This window comes from Brienomyrus brachyistius, unplaced genomic scaffold (genome assembly GCF_023856365.1).
Source record: "Brienomyrus brachyistius isolate T26 unplaced genomic scaffold, BBRACH_0.4 scaffold85, whole genome shotgun sequence".
In the NCBI taxonomy this organism is placed as follows: Eukaryota; Metazoa; Chordata; class Actinopteri; order Osteoglossiformes; family Mormyridae; genus Brienomyrus; species Brienomyrus brachyistius.
In genome coordinates this window covers 1284-23151 of record NW_026042360.1, presented here as the reverse complement: position 1 = coordinate 23151, position 21868 = coordinate 1284, and the positions used below count along the sequence as shown (strand labels likewise).

At 48.6% G+C, this 21868-nt stretch overlaps 3 protein-coding genes across 7 annotated transcripts; all 3 read right to left on the bottom strand.

Moving 5' to 3' along the window:
• Positions 1-662: 662 nt before the first annotated feature.
• trim59 (tripartite motif containing 59) lies at positions 663-4081 on the bottom strand. 5 transcript variants are annotated; one of them, XM_049003590.1, is made up of 2 exons: positions 2831-4081; positions 663-2682 (listed from the first exon to the last, which is right to left on the bottom strand). In XM_049003590.1, exon 2 carries the CDS (start codon positions 2622-2624, stop codon positions 1353-1355), a length of 1272 nt encoding a protein of 423 aa, XP_048859547.1. In that variant the 5' UTR covers positions 2625-2682; positions 2831-4081; the 3' UTR covers positions 663-1352. The 5 variants fall into 5 exon arrangements, with proteins under 5 accessions (XP_048859547.1, XP_048859548.1, XP_048859546.1 ...); XM_049003591.1 differs by having other exon boundaries at positions 663-2679; XM_049003589.1 differs by having other exon boundaries at positions 3432-4081.
• Positions 4082-4203: 122 nt separating this feature from the next.
• On the bottom strand, positions 4204-13061 carry kpna4 (karyopherin alpha 4 (importin alpha 3)). The gene is made up of 17 exons (XM_049003587.1): positions 12830-13061; positions 11409-11453; positions 11162-11251; positions 10946-10975; positions 10679-10731; positions 10442-10537; positions 10107-10192; positions 9926-10012; positions 9664-9833; positions 9438-9482; positions 9087-9218; positions 7917-8045; positions 7733-7837; positions 7534-7605; positions 6503-6665; positions 6329-6423; positions 4204-6222 (listed from the first exon to the last, which is right to left on the bottom strand). Exons 1-17 carry the CDS (start codon positions 12896-12898, stop codon positions 6124-6126), a joined length of 1566 nt encoding a protein of 521 aa, XP_048859544.1. The 5' UTR covers positions 12899-13061; the 3' UTR covers positions 4204-6123.
• Positions 13062-13772: 711 nt separating this feature from the next.
• On the bottom strand, positions 13773-21352 carry ppm1lb (protein phosphatase, Mg2+/Mn2+ dependent, 1Lb). The gene is made up of 3 exons (XM_049003632.1): positions 21160-21352; positions 18082-18243; positions 13773-16547 (listed from the first exon to the last, which is right to left on the bottom strand). The coding sequence occupies exons 1-3, from the start codon at positions 21194-21196 to the stop codon at positions 16201-16203; spliced, it is 546 nt and encodes a 181-aa protein (XP_048859589.1). The 5' UTR covers positions 21197-21352; the 3' UTR covers positions 13773-16200.
• Between the last annotated feature and the right edge of the window lie 516 nt (positions 21353-21868).

Here is a 21868-nt window from a genome sequence, read left to right as displayed (position 1 = left end):
TTTCCCGGTCCGCCGCTATGCCATAGGATATTTGCTGATGAGTACCGAGGGCAGCATCCACACAGCCGCGCTTCCGGTCTCTGGTGATTAGTGGTTAAAAAGCCCAAAAGTGTCAATCATTCACATTCGATTTAGGATATTTTCAACTGAGTTCTTTGTAACAACATATGGAGCCATCTGTAGTACCAAGCTGAAACAAGTAAACAAATGCCTTAAATATGGGTGATATGCATATAGAGTCTGTAAGGGATCATTAGAAGTATCAGAATGCTGTCGCATCATCTAGATGGGTTCCACACAGCAGTGGTGATTATGGTTCCCCACTGGTTTTTAATGCACTTTGGGTGTCTTGAAGCACTATATAAATAAAACATTCAACTGTCAACGTTTAAGTATACTGTCAGTAATTGAAAATGTTTAAGGTTTGGGACTAGCTATTCCACAATCAATAGAGGAGAAGCACTGTGATCCTGTAGAGTTGGGCTGGGATCAGGGGATAAACCAGTAGTGGGCCAGAACTGGCCAGGGCTCTTTGGCTACCTCCAAACCCAGCAGACCTTCAATATGGGTACACAACCCTTTTAAGCTGGGAACGTGAAGCACAAGTCACAGCACTTACAGAGCACCATAAAGCAACAGCACAACAGCTCAGACAAAAAGCATGAAGTGTGATTTTTTTATTCATTTAAAACGATAAGAGTAATGTTTACAACTTTCAGAAATTAGGACCAGTGATATCTAAGCATGAAATAACACACCTCAATTTCCAGCTTATTAAATTTTTTTTTTTCTTTTCCCAAACCAAGACTCTCAACCAAGCTAGTGTATGACTATAGTTCTAGGAGAGTGGAGAGATTTCAGAACCGTCATAGGTTCAGTTCAGCTCCAGCTGAATCAGATGCTGAAGATGTGTTGGAGTGGAATGATGTGTAAAAGGGCTGTAAACACTGATGGGCAGGTACAGTATTTTGTTGCCTGTGCTGTCCAGGCCTCAGTAACTGGTTAATTCATCTAGAGTGCAAGAAAAAGCTGTGGTCTTTTTTTCTGGGAAGGTTTTTCAATGTGCAAATTCTCTAAAGGCATGTGATTATATAAGCATTCCTGGACAATTTATAAGATTTACAATAAGAAACACTATAAAAAAGATTTAATTTTTTAGTCAAAGTTACAAAGATACACCACAGAGGTTCTGGTCGGTTAGTGTAGAAAGAGTGGGGGGTTGATTTGGCAAGATAAATCTGGTTGACAGGAGGTACTGATAGGTGCTGGTAGGCACTACAAAAAAAAATACTAATCAAAGAATATAATTATTTCGTGGGCAAATTCGTGCACTAACCCTCTTTCCCCGAGAATCAGAACAGCTTGTAGATGGTGCCTAAATAATACCCTGTAGTTTCTCCAAGGGAGGACAGGAGAAGCCTGCATTTGAGAACCATATCTCCAACCATGGACTGCAGGTACACCATGGTCTCCTGTAGCAAGCAGACGTGGCCAGTCAGTTCATGCAGAACAGCCTGAAGCACCTGACTCGCTCGAGGCAGACCAGGAAGGGAGACGGGCAGCGCGTACATGTAGCTCAGACCAAACAGTACGAGACACAGGAGGAGCACAAGCAGGACAGTGGAAGGCACTGGGGGGGCAGGATTTGGCTGTAGCCAAGTGGAGGGGGGGGCCTCCTTCTGACCGCAGCCCTGTATGCAACATGTGATCTGGGGAATTGGACCCTGCTCCAAATCAGTGACAGTCACCCCAGCCCAGTGCTGTTCCAGGAACTCAGCGGCCCGAGGGTGGGTGCAGAGGACCGTCGGCCTGGGCAGCGGTGCTCTGATCAAGGCTTCCACCCTCTCCCGGAAGACGTGGACCTTCTCCAGGAAGGCGAGGGGGGATTCCTCCCCCTCCACCGCTGTGCTGTAGGAAATGAGGTCTAGCTGCTCCTCCTTCATGTCCTTCAGCTTCTCAATCAGCGGATCGTAAGCGCGCTGCAGCTCCCCACTGGCCCCCTCCAGCGCCTCCATGAAAGCCTCCTTCTTCTGGGCCAGGATCAGCTCCAGGCTGCCGAAGAACTGGACCACTGCGTCACGGTCCTGCTGCAGCAGCCTCTCACAACGTTCCTTATCCTGCTCCAGCTGATCCACCAGGGCACACACCTCAGCCCAGCGCTTGTCCGTCAGCTGCTCTATCAGACGAGCCGGGGCTTCGCGCTCTTTCACATAAGCTGTGTCCAGGTCATCGATGGGGTGGCCCTGATGCTGCCCTACCGTCAGGCAGAACCCGCAGACCAGCTTGCGGTCCTGGATACAGTAGACGTTGAGCGGCTGCCGGGGGTGCTCAGGGCAGGCGGCCGGACGGGGGTGGCCATCACATTGAAACTTCTCCACGATGGCACGCAGGGAGATGTTGACAGGGAGGCCGTCCACACCCAAGGGGGGCAACTCTACCACACTGCGGCAGTTCGGGCATTTGAGGGGGATGCGGAGAGGGCGCCAGATGGAAAAGTTAACAGACACCTGTAGCACGTTCTCCAAGCAGGCCTTGCAGAAAGTGTGGGAGCAGGGAAGCAAACGTGGGTCACTGAAGAGAGAGCAGCACACGGAGCAGGTGAGGTCCTCCTCCAGGCTGTCCATGCTACTAGCTCTGAGGTCAGGAGGGGCAGCTTACTACTTTATGTCCGGATGGGCACTTCTGAAAACCAAAAGCTGGCGTTACGTGAGTCAAATATAAAAAGCTTCAGACAGTTTAAAAAGAGTCACACGCCTCAGAGAGACGCGAAAACTCGCACAAGAGGTGGAGGACACTCTGGTCCGCCAGCGTGATCAGGGCGGCTTCGTACGTCCGTGTGATCCTGAGCCTAACGGCGCGACGTGAGCCGGGCAGGAAGGTGAGAGGCGTCACGCTCACCGGAGCTGCATATTTTACGGAAACGTCAACAGGCTATAAATGGTGCCGGCTGGACTATGGCTGCAAAGGTCGTGTGAAACAAATAACGAGGATTAGCTAGAACAGGTGACACAAGAACAAACTTTTTATTGTGTTCTACTACAGAGACCCAGCAACGCTGAATCGTATTTTCCAAATAAAACCAAAAGGCAGATTCATAACATAACCAATATTTCAAATAATTTAAAGACATTTTGTGTCATACACTGCACTCCTATCCAGGTGGTTAGAAAGAGGCAGTTTGAAGGGGGCGGTCTGATACCTCAAACTGGTGCCCGAAACACGGATCCATGTCCAGCAACGAATCCCGGACGTCCAGCGTAACGTACAACCGGGACAGAAGCCTGACACTAGTGTAGCCCGGAAAATATGCACAGGGTATCGTTTCTAAACGCCACATTTCTAGTTTATTAAGGATAAACAAAACAAAACAACGTTGGTTTTTCTGGCCCCACCCAGCACCCGCTTTAGTTTAGGAAAACGCACAAACTCACCCAACTGCATCCACTTAACAAGCAAATACACGTGAGATAAGCCAGGCGCAGTTCTTTGTTAAGTACGCAGGTAGTAGCCAAACAGACGTCTGCTTAGAGACGGCGGCCTGTGTCACCGCCATGGAAGGATGCCGTCCTCTTTGCTAAATACAAGCATCCCGGTAAGTTAACTAGTCGATACTCACCAAACGCCGGTGCTCTGGTCCAAAGCCCTCTTTTCCGTTTACAGCCTTTGAAGAGAAGTGCGCATGCGCACATAGCTGACGCCCCGGACAGCCAATCAGACCACCCCATTCTGCGATTCAAACGCAATTGAAACGAAGCACCGGAGGGACAGACCGTACACAGCGGGGAAACACCACTCGGATCCCCGGTCCGTCTGTTTTGTTGACATTTTAACAAACGTATCCAACAGTACATCTAAGTGAAGCAAGTCAGTTTAATTCCCACATTTCAGAGGAACAAAGGCACCACCTGATACATCAGAGGGATATTGTCAAGTTGTGCATCCTTGACCATTACACCCCCTGATGGTCTGTCATGCAACAATGCTAAAAGGCCCTAATATCCTACAAATCTAGGACAGCAGTGTTGACATCATCCTAATACCAGTGGAGACACAAAGGACTGGTTATCCAGAAGTCCAGAATAAAGTCCAAGTTACACATTGCTACACTTACGGGACACAAAGACCCTTAGACGTTTCAGGAGGTGCCTAAATTCCCCTAAATCCCACTGCTTAAGGAATGTAACACAAATAAGACGCAGCGCATGAAGTTTTAGCATTTATTTTCTTAAAGACAACCTAGCCCATAATCTAACTTCAACAGGTTAAGCTTTTTTTTTTTTTTTTTTATTTTTGCTCTGCCCTTTAAATGTTTCTTTTTTTTTTAAATCACATCTCTGCTGACAAGGAATGCTGCAAAAATAACCCAAAAATCCAGAAGATAGTGACCACAAAATGTAATCAGTTTCTATCGGGTCAAACTACAACACAAAAGAGCGCGGACACTGGGGATGGGCTAACCGTTATACATGACATACAGCAAGGTTGTATCAACAGTCTTTCTGTACTCAGTGTATATACAGTGTTTACCCAGACTGAGACGAACAAAGCAGATTTCCCAATACCCATGATTACCACACATCCCCCCTACAGAAAAGTTTCCCAGATCAAAATCAGGTGCATATTACCAGCCCCCTTAAACATGAAATTCTGCAATGTGGCTCCAGTTGGATTAATAGTTTGTCGTTTAAAAAAAAACCCTGGAATACAGTAAAACACTACACACTGTTAAAGGTGTTGCTACATTTCATTTATGCATGGTCAAAACACTGGTGCAGAACATCACTTTGCCCATTGAGTTAATGTGCAAACGGGTCAGGGAACTAAAGTGAGGGGGGAGATGGAAAACATTGAAACTGTACTGTATTCTACAAATAAAAATTACACTTTGTACACGAAAACTAAAATAAACCCCTAAAATAAAGAATTAGTACATGCAAAATATTAGGACTGAAAGTCACATTTAAAAATGGCCATTCTTCCTCATGTCCCTTGCGACAATTAAGCTTTCAGTGGTTCTCACTTCAGAAAAAGAAAAATGTATATATCATGCAAGGGATCATATAAATTTAATTCTAAGAGATGGCATCATGGATATTTGCAGCATCAAATGGATTTTTGGTGCTAGGTACAGTGTAAATAGGGAGCCTTGCTTAAAACAGTTCACTTCTGCACAAACACTGGAAATAAAAGCATAGGGAAAGAAAATAAAAAGAATGACACTGGACTGAAACGCGTGGCCTTTGCAGTGGCGCTCACCCCGGTTTCACCGGCCAGTGCCATTTAATACTAACATTATAGACATCTCAACGCACCTCTATGCATTCTCCTGTTTACAGAAAGACCTTACTCTTCCTTTCTGGTAAGGGGTGTCCCATTTCCGAATAAATCAGCCTCCTCTGTGGGCAACTTTAGTAGTTTTTTTTTCCCCCTGGCTCTCGTTTCAGTTTTGTTTTCATTGCATGCGTACACACCCAGCCTCACGCCCAGTCACGCACACGCACCCACCACTCTCGCACACGCTCCGTGCCACTGGAGCCGCCCCCCTGGCTCCTTGTGGGGTGAAGCCCCAGGATTGGAGGAGACGGCCCGGGCTCCTCGGGGCCGAGTCCACACATTCGCACACGTGGGTCCATTCACTCAGCACGGCCCTGAGGGGTGCGTTCCCTGACACCTCCCATTTGCTGTTCCTCCCCTCAACTAACCGGACCACAAAAACTAATATGGTTTTGTTACCCCCCCCCCACCCAGATTCCTCTAATTGATTGATTTCAATGTCTTGGTTCTCTCCTAATTGACATCTTATTTTTGCTGTTTAGATAACACCTGTCATAACGGCAAAGTGTTCAGAATGTCCTCCAAAGCATTTCAGTGTAGATGTTTGTTTGCAACATTTAGCACTCACTCGCACTTGCATCCACTCTCCACCGCCACTCCATTTGGGCCGGCTCCCCCCGGAACGCCAAACGAAATCCACACAATTGCTCTCGGATTAAATGCAGCCAAGGATCCAATGAACCAAGCACAATGGATCTAATCTCTCTCACACTCTCGCTCTCTCTTGCTCGCAATTTTTGTTGAACAGAGTGCTGCATCATGACCTATCTCCCCCATCACAGACGCTTTTTAGAACCGGAACCCCTCTGCTGGCACGTTAGTGGAGGAATTGAACCCGTAAGTTCCACCCTGGATGGCCTCGGGCACCAGACTTGAGTCTTCATCAATCTGAATTTAAAAGAAAAGCAAAATGCTCATCAGCGCCATACCAGCAAGCATCAGGACATACCTTATTCACTAACCGCTCCCACAAAGGTCCACCAGCGAGACTCACATCATCAGATGAGAAGTACTGGTCGATAATTTCATACGCCAGCTTATAGATATCTTCATTTTCATGATTCTGAAGTTGCTCAATTTTTTCCAGTCCTGTATTGGGGGAGATGGCTTCATGAACACGCCTTTCTAAAATCAGTAAACTCAAGAAAGAAAAAGGAAAAAAACCTACCTCCACATTCCTCAATCAGATTAGCGACTGTCTCAGCCTCATCGTCAGCCATCTTTAGGATGTTGCTCAGGCCATCCAGAACCACCTGGACTACCTGCGCGTCTTTGACTGTCAGGAGGTTGCAGAACGGCGGGATCACCTGCTGCTGGATTAAATACGCCACCTGGTGGACAGACAATCATACTTTGTCAGTATGTTAATGGACAGATTTTTGACATCAATTTGCACCAGTCTGCCAAGAGAAAGACTTGAAACGCCACAGTGGGCAGGGTCATCATGTTCAATGAAGGGATTTAACCCAACCTACTGCTCAAGCTAACATCAAGGGTACAGACTTCAACCTGCCACCCTACACAGTGCAGCGCGGACTTTCGCTTGACCTGAACACAGAACACAGTCTACTCCTTGCTTTTAGGAAGCAACCCCATTTGTTGTTTTTTTCTATAATGCTAGCATGCCTGGGGGTGGGGGGTGCAACCTGTTGACCCCCCCCCCATGTGTGAGTTTTTGGTCCCTCACCCTTATCTGCCTTTATTTTTCATTTTCGTTTCCCACCCTCCCTTTTCTCTGTCCCTGTATTATTCTGTCTTATTGATGTTATAATGCAGGGGTGTCAAACTCCAGTCTTGGGGGGGGGGAGCCCTGTGCAGCTTAGTTCTTCCTTTGATCCACCACAAATGATTCAGCTCAAGAGCTGTGTGGTAATTAGTACAAGGAGTTGAATCAGGTGTGTTAAATGAGGGTAAACCAAAAACTGTGCAGGGGTCTGGCCCTCCAGGATTGGAGGGACACCACTAATGAATCAACACACTCATGTAAAAGTGCCCTGAGGGCCGACTATGTTGTGAAAGGTGCTATAAAAAAAAACTGAGCTGACCACTACATTGCTGTGATTCCCACTGCCCCCCCTTTCCTGTCATTAGCATTGTGCACAACAGTTCACTCTCTTCAGGATGTAGCTCAGAATTCTTATTAGGAAATTGATGAAATTAGCTTTAGTCTTCACAGCAAATGGGACTGAAGGATCTCACCTGGTCCTTTCTTCCACTTATCGTCAGGTTGCTAATGGCCCAGGCAGCCTCCTTCTGGGTGCCAAAGTCTCCCTGGAGGTAGTTGGCATAGCGTTTAGCTTACAGTACTGTACTATAATGTGCTTCCACAGCATGAAACATGTCAGCATAAAGATGTAGGGGTTGAAGTAGTGAGTAAAATTATCATGGAGGAACTCACCTTGTCCAAGAGGTGGATGATCAAAGGCACCAGATTGGCTTCAATGACAGCCTGCACCTGCTGCTGGTTTCCTGCTGTGATGTTTGACAGGAACCACACAGCCTCCTACAGGTGGCACACACAAACAGCATGTAGGATCTGAGAAAATAGCAATGGCTACAGCAGGCCAGACTCTGGCATTTACCTTGTTGATCTTCTCCTTGGGGTGGGTAAGGAGAGCGGGGAAATGGGCCAGAGCTTCACAGTTCAGGACCACCTGGGTCTGCTCGTCTGTGCCAGTGACGATGTTCCCCACGGCCCTCAGCGCTGCTGTCTGCAAATGACCAGCAGGGGTCAGTATGCCAGGCTGAACACAGAAGTGGATGTGGCAGGGATTCCAAACGCTCGTACTGTGAGACCACTGCTCTATGCAAGGAAGCACCTCTCAGTAAGCCTACCCATAAGCCTCACAATCAATAAACCATCAAGGACAAACGCATCTAGGCCAAGTGAGGGGGGTTGATTGATAGCCCCTGTCCCGGTTCCCAAAGGCTGGGGGTCTCAGGTTTCCTGTTTGGCTCTGTCTGCAAAGGTCATTGGAGGTCAGTGCCCAGCACTGCAACTGCAGCTGGTGGGCAGCCCAGCTCTATGCAGTCAGGACCCCTACTCACAGTACCAGATCACATGGGCACACCCCCCTGGGCAAAAAAAAAAAAAAAACCCAACCAATGAAAAAGGAGGTGAGCTCCAACCTTATTGAGAGTCAGGTGGTCACAATTAGCAGATGTGCTTCCTCCCCCTCACTTCTTAAAATGCTTTCAATATGTACATTTTTACCACCAGGAACCTCTAATACACGCCAAAACCTATAGTACTTGGTTCACAGGCAGGCACAGGAGGAATCCAGAGAAAGGCGTGACAAGATTAACAGACGTGACACCAGTCTGGTACAGGAGCCAGGAAGTCGCTCCCAAGCAAAGTGACTAACCATGTGGATGCAGTGACAATGGCTGGCCGGACGAACCAACCAATCAGAAAGAAGGGAACATCTAGTTCTACTGGAACACAACAGTTACCTCCTCCCATCAAAAGGCTGAAAAACTGATTAGCGGGTGGGCTGTAATTTATGTAACACTAAGCTTTAGCCAAATACAGGAACGTTCTGGGGAAAAGTAAATTGTTGCCTCAACCTAAGAGACAAGAAGCAGTCAGTCACTGTGACCCAATCAAAAGTAAGCTTAATACTAACTTTAAATGGAAATGTAAGAGGAAAAATTACTTACAATTCAGCTGTAAAACACAATTTACAAAGCAGAAGCACAGACGGAAAGGATGTCAACTGCCAGACGCAGGAACAGCAGCCTGAACTACCAACCTGAACTTTGACCTCCTGGTGGCTCAGAAGAGGCACGAGGTGCGGCACGATACCAGAGTCGATCACCATCTGAATCTGCTCGTTTCCAGCATCCGTCAGGTAGGACAGGGCCCACACCGTGTCCACCAAGATCTGCAGCAAGACGCACTGTCAGTCAAAAGCAGCCGACCTTCCAGATAGCAAGAGGTAAGATCTTCCAAACGATCAGGAGAAGATGCTCAAAATGATCTATGCTACTCTCCTGCTTATATTTCACAATTGCAGCAGGAATAACATTGTACTTCAATACCCAGAACAATGCTTGCACACACTGACAATGCAGAGGAATCAGTGAAGCCCATCAGTACTCACGTTAACGTCCGTGTGGTGGATCAGGACACACAGGGCTGGTAGGATCTGTTGGAGAGGAGTGCAAGTCAGGGGGAAAATGCAGGGTCAGGTATATTTATAACCCATCTAGTCTAATTTAACCGGTAAACACAAGACTCCAGCGTGATTCTAAATGACTGCTCAGAGTGGAGGAGCTAGCCAGCACCGTTCAGGTTTCTACACTGGTCTCAGATGTTCGGGAAGCTACCTCCTGGATCGTCTCCATGGGTGGAGGCGGGTCCTTGTGACGGCACAGGTTCACCATGACCCAGGTCACGTTTCGCAGGAACGTGATTGGAATGGAAGGACTGATGAAGGAGAGGAGTGGCTTGACCACACCCAGACTTATCACATAGTCCCTGCACTGAGGGCCATCACCTGGAGGAACATTTACAAAGCAGTTATAGGCGGCCGAGGGTGGAAGTGGCCGGCTGACCAACGATGTGACCCCCAAAGTGGGCGTCACTCACCAATGATGTTGCCCAGCGCCCAGACGGCCTGCTCACACACATTCTGGTGAGGGGACTGCAACAGTCCCAGAAATAGGGGCACGGCATCTGAAGATAGAAGGAAAACATTCTTGGTGTCCAGAGAGATATTCAGGGCTGCCAGGGAGGCCAATCACACAGAGCAAGGAAGATGACAACATACTGGACTGCACGACAGCCTGCGTCTGCTCCGAGGTTCCGGATGCGATGTTGGTCAAAGCCCAGGCTGCCTCAAACTGCAACGACGGGCTAAACAGGAACAAAACACACTGTGTCAAATAACAGGGGTCGGCAAAATTCTTCCGTTGCCCTCAGAAAACGTCCTCAATAAACCCTCAAACATATCAACTATCAAAAAACCCAAAATGTTTCTTTTTTCCTCCAGATGTAGTCGCTCTCAAAATAGATCTACAAAGACCTAAGAATGGGACAAACAACCAATGGACAGACTTAGGATAGTTTGTTGCGAAGTGCTCCCATGGTCCAAAGAGCGCTTACTTGTCATCTCGGTCCAGGCAGTGGACCAATATGGGTAGAATCCCAGACTTGATGAGGTCGTCGATGGGCGGGTTGCGGTCACTGGACAGCAGCTTCCTGTGAAGGGCAGAAGAGCAAGACGCAGGATCCTCTAAACCATCAGCTATCCACCATCCAAAGAGCCACTCGCAATGAGCAGCACAGACGTATTCAAAAGGCACATCAACAGAATGAATTTGGGGGGGGGCGCATCCCTACCGTGCGGCCTGCACTGCACTGAGCTGCACACCCTGGTTATCGCTGGTGGCGTTCTGGGACAGAGCAGAACAGACTGCCATTTTAGAAGGAACTGACAGACACGGTCCTGCAGTACTTTAACAAACCACTATTTGCAGAGCAGTAAATAGCACAGCCACAGTAATCGAACACTATAGGCAAATTAGATGCTGACCAGACTACCCTAACACAGCACTCATACTACAGCCTCCATTACTGAGTGCCACATCAAAGCCACGACAAGCTTACCTGGACTATTGCTTCTAAAGAGGTGTTTTGCTGCAAAATAAAAATGCATCAGTGAAGCAGTGAAAATCTAAGTAGCAAATGAACAAATTTCAATCCGGACATAAAAACCGAGCTGTGAAAAAAATGGCAGAGTTTATAGAAAGAAGGAACACAGGAAACCACTGGTGTTTACATGTGAACCCAGTCACAGTCATAATAAGTGTCAAAGGCCCTTACTGCTCTGAAGTCCCCATCCACATCAGAGTCCTCGCAGATATCTTCATGGGGAACGTTCCTTCGCTTCAGGAGGTGTTCGTCGCGTTTGTTCTGGCATTGGGGCAGGAGTAGGCAGAACCATCAGTCTTCTACAGTCACTCACACAGCAGTTACATCCAGATGAATCAGACTGAAAGGCCTGGATTGCTTTTGAACCCCCCCCCCAATCTTAAGGCCGAATACTGAACAGGGAGACGGACACACGTACCTTTCTCAGTTCCACTACAACCTCGTTCCGCTGCCTTCTCATCGTCTGGAAAAGGGAATTCACGAACACCAATGAGCACACGTGCTTTGGACACCACATCGCGCGGAATGGCTCAGCTGAACAACACTAAATACACCACTAGCACCCCAATCAAGCTCACTTACATAAAAGTAACTCTGCGTCTGGTTCCTTATAAACCTAGTATAGAAATGGCACTGGACCACTATTACAACTAAGGACAAACTCTGACAGGCAGAGCAGCGCAATAAGTCTCAGATCAGAGGCGAGGCTCCATTTTCCAAGGCTCAATGGAGCCAGACCCAGGACAGGGCGTCTGCATACCGCACACCCCGAATAACGCCCTGAAAGTGACTGCTAATGTCAAACTTTATGCCTACACGGTACTCACATGCCTCCGGCATTCAACCCTACCAAGTCAGCACGCAAAACACTGACTTGATGGAACACACAGGCAATCTGGTCATGAGTTTGTATGTTATCTTCTCAGGATCTACACGGCGCCTTTCCATATCGGGGGGGCGGGCAGTTACTCAGGCCGGGCTAATCTACTTAAAATGTAAAAGCACACCACAGTTTTTGAGGGATTACACGAGAATTACCTGCATCTAGTCTCCGTACAGCGCCATTTTTCCTGCCGGTCTTAAGCAAAGCTAGTTGTCGTTGAATAAACAGAGGTCCAGGCACCGTGCAGGGCGACAAGGAACCGTCAAGCACCTAACCGGATAGGAAAGGCTTGATTTCACAAGCGAGTGTTGTGCAAGCTCTCAGCTAGGTACTGGGTAACTAGGTAGCTAGATAGTACAAACAGGGTACTACGGCCGAACGCTGCGCCCTGTTCCGCCCTGTAACAAGGCGGCTCCTGTCCTGTCTAAACACCGTATCGAAATCATGTTTCGGAAAAAACACGGTCGTTAGTTAGTAACTGCGCCAACTGACAAGCCTATGTAACGATGTAACCCGGTTCGGGTGCTAACAAGCAACACGCAGTTAACCCTTACAGCCCGAAGCCAGCCCCCATCCGCCGTTCCTGGGTTTTGAAAAGGTCAGAAGGCTGGCAGGCCCACAGCCCTGGGAATCCGGCGGCAGAAAGCACACCGGAACAGACGCCTCAACCGTGGGCCCTACACACGCACACAGGGCCGGCCTTGAGATTACTCACCCTCCGGGGGCTTGGGGCTACCCGGCGCTAGCCAGCCGACTGGGCCAGGCCTCACCCGCCACGGCGGGGCGTCCCGGCCCAGGCCGGCCAGCGACCGCCCATCCCACAGAAATGACCAACGACGCCACACCAGAGGCAGCGATTGCAGAGTAAGGAGCCCCCGGGGAGCCGAAGGCGGCCCAAAATCACACAGAACCCGTAATAAAACAGCGGCGCAGCTAGCTGCGCGGCGGCGCTTCACCTCCAAATCTCGGCCCTTATTCTTGAAGTTCTTCAGCCTCTGGTTGTCCAGCTTCTCGTTGTCGGCCATGTCGAACCGTTAAGATATTATATATATATATTTCACTTTTTTCTTTCTCCTTTATTGAGAGCGAGCCAGTTAGCCGATCCCGTCCGACTCGGCGCCCCTCGGTTACCGGACTCTATTTTTTTCCGCTGGCTTTGCCGCAGTGCTTGCTGGGAACGCCGGCGGTGAAGGCCCAGCCTCGCTCTGGCTCCGAAGGGCGGGGCCCCGCGTCGCCCGCCTTGCCGATTGGACAGATAGGTGCTGCCTCACCCTGCTCTGCCCACAGGGGGTGCCATGCCGCCCTGCAGCTCCCGCCGTTTAATAGTTTTCAAATTAATTTGGGTTTTAAATTGACTGTCTTAGTTATGGTACCAGATGGGCAATGCTGGCCAAAATCTTTGGGGCTCCCTTTATGTAGTGAAATGCATCGTTATTAAACACAGTGAAGTCACAGCTGGATTCTCCCTTTACTGCTTAATGGTTGTTAACAAATTTGACTGATTATGGCATTTGTTTCATAGTTACAACCAGTGTGAGTGTAATTATGTATTACTGTTTCACTGGAGAAGCACACTGTTCAGTTTGCCAGCATCTTCTGTAAGTGTTTGAGGCTTCTGATGATTTAACTTCTCTGCCTTGTATATGTTGGAATTCAAAGCATGCATCACCCCTGAGGTCCAGAGAATTCCAGTGGCTTCCTGTGAGCCTCACGTACTGACAGGGGAACTCCTCAGCTGGACACTATTCTCCAAGCACACATCCTGGACACTCTGAAAGTGTTAGGGCAGGTACCCATTAAGCTAACCCCACTCATTACAGCACATATCCAGTGAACAGCAGAAATTGCTTATCAGACATTAAACCTGCACGCAGTCTCTAAAAGAAACAGGAAGTCACATTGTGTATCGTCTCATATTTTATTTCTTGGACTTGTTAACTGTTGATCTTAAAATCCACCAGACTAATACAGGTTTAGAGTTGACAAAATCAAATACAAATTTCCACAAACATTTGGTAACGCATACATTGTTCTGGTAGAATATACAACCAAAAAAAGCACAGAAAACATACTAATTCTAGTAAATCATTACTCTGCCAAACAGGACGTTTAATGCTTTATTTTACATTTAATGGCTGTTGGGGGAGGGGGGGGGTTATGATAGCCTCTAATATGTACATTCACTTCCTGCAATTTCCCGTCTCTTAGAGACCAATGTGGAAATGACAGTAAGATGTGATGATATCTACAGACGATGCATATGGCATGATTTTATGCATATTCTCCATTATATGCTGCACGAGAAATCATGATTAACTTTTGGCAAACAAAATATGAGAGAATAATCGTAAATATTTTCAAAAATAAGGCAGCAAGTACATATTCTTATTTGAAGGCTTCCAATTTGTCATTCAAATGTACAATTCTTATGCGTGCAAAGAAAATGAGTTTACGCCCCAGAGGAACTGGTCTCACTAGCATTTGAGGGGGGGGGATCGTCACACTGAGATCAGTATTCATTTCGATGATGGGCAGCTCCATATCAAAACGTCGCACGGTCTGGCACTCAGCCATGTACGTCCCTACTAGATACTACAAGGTCCAACACCAATGACTTTTCGGTGCAGTTGCATACATGCTAAAACAAGAGAGCAACACGCCAGGAGGCCAGTGCAGGCAACTCCATATCACGTCCGCTTGTCCAAAGGTCAGATCTGGTTCCGAATCAATCAGAGCTGCATAGATTACAGTCAGTTTGACCAGTGTTGGTTACCATAGTCACAAACTGATCAATGACATAGGCAAATAAGAATTTTATTATTTTTTTCAAAACACAATCAGAGTACCAAATAAGGAGCGGACAAACAGAGCTATATTAATTAGTTCACTATAAGAACCAGAATAAATAAATCCAGGTGAAAACCAAATCGAAATGGTGAGAACAAAAACTGAACGAACGATGATGCCGTATGTCATATTCCAACACTCGCTCAAACTTTGAAATGTTTGTCTCCACTGAATGGTCAGTATAACAAGCGTCCAATGAGGACAAGTGGACTTCATAGAGAATCTGACAGCATTTGGTGAAGAGCCAACAGAGGGTGGTCCAGCGTCCATTGATGAAGGCTGCAACATCCAGAACAGTGCCCTCTTCTGCCAAAAGCGGGGATGTGCAGAGTAATGGGGGGGGGGGAAGTAGAAGGGGGAGTCTTGGAAAATATCAGCAGATCGGCATAACAGTGCACGTTCAAACAAATTCCATGGCAGGTAGGTCAGCTATCTAGGAAACGTGCCCCTGTATGTATCAGTAACATTAGCATCTGATGCTAACACTATGGTTGGGTTAGCATTAGTATGTTAGACTGCTAGGAAGAAACAAGTACACTGAAAAGGTCTTCAAAGAGAGTCCAGCAGGGAACAACAAAATGAGTAGACAGGCTCCAGCGTCCACCACTCAGTTTCCTTGTCAGACAGTGCATCGTCACTGAAAGATGTGCCAGGCAACACAATTAAGGAGCTTCGTCTACAGTCTGGAGGTGGCCAAAGGCTAACGGCTAACGGCTAACTTTCCCAGTACCAGGCAGGAAAGCATGTCACACGCTGGGTCATGGATGAGAGACTAACACTAGCATCCGGAAAAATAGGAAAGGGGCATCAACTCCAAGACCCCAGAGATGCTGAAATATTCCCACAGAATATGACATTTGCATGGGTTAGTGAATAGCAACACCTTAGGAAAAAAAGACATTTCAAAAGGATTTCGATCAAAACCTGAATTAGCAACATTTGCGCCGAGAGATATTTTAGGCTATCGTGTCTGATATGCAAATTTTTATTGTCCAAAGAATCAGAACAATGATGTGAAGCGAGTTAGGAGCACTACCTATCCCAGGTAAATGGCGTTGATCAGTAACTCTTGAAAACTAAGGTTTTTTTTTTTTTTACTATTATTATAATTACTGTTATTCAGCAACCCACAGGGTACATGCGGCGGTATTATGAGGGTCATCATTCATTGGGGACATTCCTAACCATTAGTGAACCAAAGAACATGTGTGTGGGTTCCATGTTGCAGAGGATGGGACAGGTACAGTAAATATTTTAGGTAGAAAGAGTTCTTCAAAAAATGCAGGCTTGGCTTTTTAAAATGATATATATTTATACCTCCATTCAGCCACTGGTCACACACTTGCACACGCACGCACGCACACGCACACACACACACGCACACGCACACGCGCGCGCACACACACACACACACACACACACACACACACACACACACACACACACACACACACACACACACACACACACACACACACGCTCACTGTTCCCCAGCCTTGCCGCTGTTCTTGAACTTGACAACCATGACGGTGATGTTGTCGGGGCAACCCCTGTAGAAGGACTGCAGGACGATGCTCTTGGCGCCGAAGTGTGGCTCATCCAGGCGCTCCTTGATGAATCGCACCGCCTCCTCGTTACTGAAGGCGTCCCACAGGCCGTCGGATGCCAGGATCATGAACTCAGGCTGCAGCTTGTCCAGGTCGAAGGCCAGGATGTCGGGGTCCGGGATGACCACGTTCAGGTTCTTCAGGGGATAGTCACCCAGCGAGCGCGACATCGCCAGGATGCCCTGGACCCGCCATGACCCATTAAAGCTGATGAAGCCCCCTGAAGGACACAAGAGAGAATCAGTGAACAATCTAAAAATCAAGGTTTTCCCTCTAGGTAAAATAGTAATGAGTATCCAACTTGCCACATAGGGGACCAGGATTAATTTCCCTCCCTAGGATTATGGTTCCTTCAAGGCTGCAGTTGGCGATCAGACTGATGGACTAGTAACCAGTATGATGTTGGTTCAAATGCCTTGTAAGATTGCAGATATACTACTTCCATGCCAGGCTGTACCCATAGGTAAACACTGCTTAGTAACTGAAGGCAAGTTTTCCAGGCAACCCTGACGTCTCCTCAAATCCATTAAAGATGTAACCATTAAGAACAAAGAAAATCCACATGGGCAACAGGTGTCCACCCTGCCCTGGCTCTGCACATGAAAGGCAGATGTCTACAGAAATATGTGACCTTGTTAAATCTCAGATCTCTTCCTTAGGGTGACGATACACAGGGCAACTCGCTGAGCAATGCTACTGACTAATGTTGCTTGGGCACTTTCCCATTGATACTGAGCAGCAAATATCTAAAAATCTTTGATTGGCAGTGGGCAACTTCTCACAATCATCCATATGAAGATAAGCTGCCATTTCTCTCACCTGGTTGGCAATTGCCCTGCAACATTCCTCACAAAGTTGCCCTGTGTATCATCACCTTAAGACTAAATCTTAGCCAGACATGAAGGTCGCAGAACATATACCAGTGCCACAGGAAAGCTGTGAATGTCCCTCACATACTATTAAGGATCTGGGCCCGCAAAGCACTCCCTAACCTGCAGCTTAATTTACAGCCTATAAAGAGTAAAGTCAGGCCTTCTTGAAGAGTGGTTAATCAGTCAATCGCAACCAGTCTCAAAGATTGACCAATAGAAAATCTTCAAATCATATTATTAATCTCAGATTAGTGTGAGAAAGTCCACATGCATCACACAGACCAACCAGCAGGTGGCAATAGTCAGCTGCTTTTAAATCCATCCATCCATTCATTTTCCAAACAGCTTATCCTACTGGGTCGCGGGGGGTCTGGAGCCTATCCCGGAAGCAATGGGCACGAGGCAGGGAACAACCCAGGATGGGGGGCCAGCCCATCGCAGGGCACACTCACACACCATTCACACACACATGCACAACTATGGGCAATTTAGTAACTCCAATTAGCCTCAGCATGTTTTTGGACTGTGGGGAGAAACCGGAGTACCCGGAGGAAACCCCACGATGACATGGGGAGAACAAGCAAACTTCACACACATGTAACGCAGGCGGAGACTAGAAGTGTGTGAGGCAACAGTGCTAACCACTGCCCCACTATGCCACCCGCTGCTTTTAAATATTGGGCTAAAAACAAAACAATAAAATCTGTTTGTAGCCTCTCTTGTACCTTCAAGTTTGACTGCATTGAGACTTTTAAGTTAATAAAACCATTAACATACAGGGGATTAAACCCCCCTACAAAAGCAGCCACCGTACAGTACAGTCACAGACACATGGCTCGGCAGTAGTGAAACCCAGCCATGACACGGGTGCTTGCTGCTCACCTGCCCGCTTAATCCGTTTGCGCTCCTTCAGCTGGTACGGCTTGTGGTCATGTGACAGAGCGATGGCGTTGCCGTCCTTGTCACACAGGACACCCCTGGAGTCACCGACGTTAGCCACCGTCAGCTCCTTGTCGGACAGCAGGGCAATCAGGCAGGTGGTTCCTTAAGGGGGTGGCAGGGGGGCAGTCAGTGGGGGGGGGGGGGGTCATTCAGTGCCAGTGATGGTGGAGTATCATGGAGATTTTTATTACAGGAGGAAGAGAGAGGCGGGGAGCTGATTCCCGCATGAGCCTGGAATGCGGGTGGGAGTCCGAATCTGCCCTCTTAAACATCACAAACACGGTGCAGGGTCACATTTGGAATGATGCAGGGGGCTCATCCGGGACATAAACCCTTAGCTGCCTTCCCAGTGCCACTGGTGGGGATGACCACAAGCTCCCCCTGGCCTATGGGGCGGGGTCTTGCAGCTGTCTTTTTGGCTTCTAGTATGCTAATTTAGAAGATTTTTGGTTTCAATCACATGTCAAACTGTGCTGAAAACGTGGCAGGATCAGAGGTCATGTTTTACTGGCTAAGTGCATGACGGCCAGATGCCCAATACACACATCCAGACAGAGAAACGGACAAATGGAGGGACACCCTGACAGACAGACAGAGAGACAGATAGACAAAGAGAGACGGACAGACAGAGAGACAGATGGACAGACAGACAGACAAAGAGATATGGACAGACAGAGACATGGAAAGACAGAGAGACAGGTGGACAGATGGACAGAAAGAGATGGACAGAAAGATGGACAGAAAGGGATGGACAGACAGACAAAGGGATGGACAGACAGACAAAGGGATGGACAGACAAAGGGATGGACAGACTCCTTGTTGGATGCTGATCATCTCACAGCTACTGCTGCAACAATGAGAAATCTTAACATGAGCCTCCCCCCATTTTGTATCCCTGACATTTAAGCCTCTGGGTCTAACACCACCCAACCCCCGCCTTCCCCCAGGAAAGACAGCGACTGGGGCCTCGACAGCTTAAATAAGAGCCGTCTGCTGCACCATCTGCCAGGCCCAGAGGCAGGAGCGGATCGTAGGGGGCGGTCCTGCTCTCCCGAGGGGGGGGCGCACCCCACTACGGGCCAGGGGGGGCAACCTGCACCAATATGGCTCTTGGTGAACGCCCTTCGACTTGAGAGGGAAGCCAAGCCGAAAGAATCGGGATAATATGCCAGCACTGACACCGTGGGGGGGGGGGGGGGGGGGTCCCAGGACAGCATTAGCATCACAGGCCACAGCCCCCAGGGGGGCCCTGCAGGCATCCTGGAAAAGAAGCAATGCAACTCAGGTGTTCGTAAGAATCTGGTAATCAAACCAGCGTGCTCTTTAAATGGCACACAGTGCCTTACAGATTGTGTGCCCCGTGCAAATAAAAGGCCGATGAAGGTGAGATGGACGGAGAAACTCTTCTGTGACCGATAAGCCAGCAAGCGATCAAATTATGGGAGCCGTCGGCCTGGATGGTGAGGCGGCCTGAACACTGACGCGGTTTAACTGGAACCATCAAGGAGACGGGGGACTCTGTCTTAACAGGGCAGCATGCGTACCCACACTCACAGCTGACTATCACTGCAAGACTTTAACCTTCCTTTTACTTTAAAGCAACACAATGCTCCTCCAAGACCTCCAGCAAAATTCAAAGCATAGCTAAAGCTATGAGAAAAAAAAAAAAAAAAAAAAAAACTGTAAAGCACCTTTGCCACATGGGGGCATCAGCAGGGGGTCCGTTTGTTTATCACCCCAAGGAACCCCACACCCCTATCTCAGGAATACACATGTAGCTGCTGGAGGCCCCCTCTCTCCACACGCGAAGCAATACACCTGTCACCCGTGTACTTGCTGGTGTGACCCCCCCCCATCGAGGTCTAGGACCAATTACACTGGGCCAGAGCCACCCCCACATTTCACAACACGATTTCTGCCTCATACACAATCTCTCAAAGGAGGCTAGAGGTGAACTAAAAGCATCAGAGCCCAACCAGCACCTCCCCACGGTTTTTAAGCCACCCATTTGCAGGGTCACATGGTTGCTAAGCCCCTCCTCTCCTTCCCAGAAGGGGTGGAGCCTGCAGGCACCGCTCCCAGGAGACTTGCGCAAGGAGCCATTGTGAGGAGGCAGATATGCTGGCCTGCACTGCCAGTCCCGGGGCAAACAGAGCTGATTAGCATTCTGCTTGGATCAGCTAGTTAGCATGCAGCCTTTGGCTAATGTCCACCAACCTCATTAATATCAGTTTGAAATAAGGCATCAACGCCCCCCCCCCCCCCCCACCAGGCTGACGAGGTAAAGTGATGGAAGCAGGACCAGGAAACATTCTCTGAAGACGGTTCCGAGTGGAAAACAAACCCAAAACCTTTGCCGTTGGCTTGCCATGAATACTTCTACCCCACCCTCCCCCCTCATTCGGTATAAATAAATCACCGGCCTTTTCCGGGAGTGGCCTGTATTAATAAAACATTTCATCAGAGGAGCGGGGCGTGAATCCGATTGGCCGCGGCACTCCTGGGGAACACACTGGCTTTGTTAGTGTCCTTAAAATACGCTGAAAGACATCTGCTACACCTTCTCAGGGCCGGCGGTAATTAGAAAGGACGGCCACAGTGTGCGGTCACCCCCAGAGCATGAGGTTTAATGGGGGGCTTCATGGTGGGGGTCACTGTTACCTTCCCATCCGCCTGTTTCTGCATCACTGTGTCGGACAGTTATAAGATCCAGGTCATCCTTCTGACACGGCCCTTTGGGGGGACGGGGGGGGGGGGGTGAGGTGCCCCTCACCGCCAGTGCGCGGCAGTCACAGTTAATTACTTCAGGCGAGCAAGAATAACCTGTTAATTAAACGCCGAGCGGCACGCCCTTTGCATGATGACGCGTGCCTGTGAGTTCACCATAGAGTGCCTCGATCGGGGGGATGGGGAGGGGGGGGGGGTGTCTAAGGCAAAACCCCACATCCAGTAACATTACCCTCAGCTGGCATAGAACAACATGGGGCTCTGCCCCACAGCCCAGAGGAGACCCCTCACCCGCTTCATCGTAGGAGGCCGAGAGCTTCTCCAGCATCTCCTTGTCGATGGCCAGGATGTGCTGCTCCAGGATGCTGGGGTAGGACAGCACACTGTTCTCCTTCTCCTTCTCGTAGGCCTGCAGGTGCTGCTTCAGGAGCTCCGGCAGGTGGGTCTTCACATATTCTGCGGCGGCCTGGGAAGGCAAGGGGCGGGGTCAGTGAGGGCGGGGCCACAGCCACCACACCCATGCGGAGAAGACACGGTTCAGCACTCGACGCTTTGTTACGCGTCCGTCTACCCATGAAGCCTGACCACCTGCCATCTTATGTCCAGGAACGTTTGCCTGTTCTCTAATCAAGGGTGGTTCTTACCATCCCAGTGAGGCAGAAAGAAAAGACAGAGACAGCGAGAGAGAGACAGACAGCGAGAGAGAGACAGACAGCGAGAGAGAGACAGACAGCGAGAGAGAGACAGACAGACAAACTGAACAATGGTCCCCACATTGTCAAAATAACAGGATCACAAATGTAATGTATATCTGACCCACAGGCACGCATGCATGCACACACGCGAAAACACACACGCAAACACGCATACGCACGCACACAAACGCAGATGCACACACACACAGACACATCATGCTGAAAACAAATTAAGGGTGCAGAGCTCAGGTAATGAAAAGTTACACCGTGAGCGAAAACATTTCACCTGCCGTCTCAGGTACAAG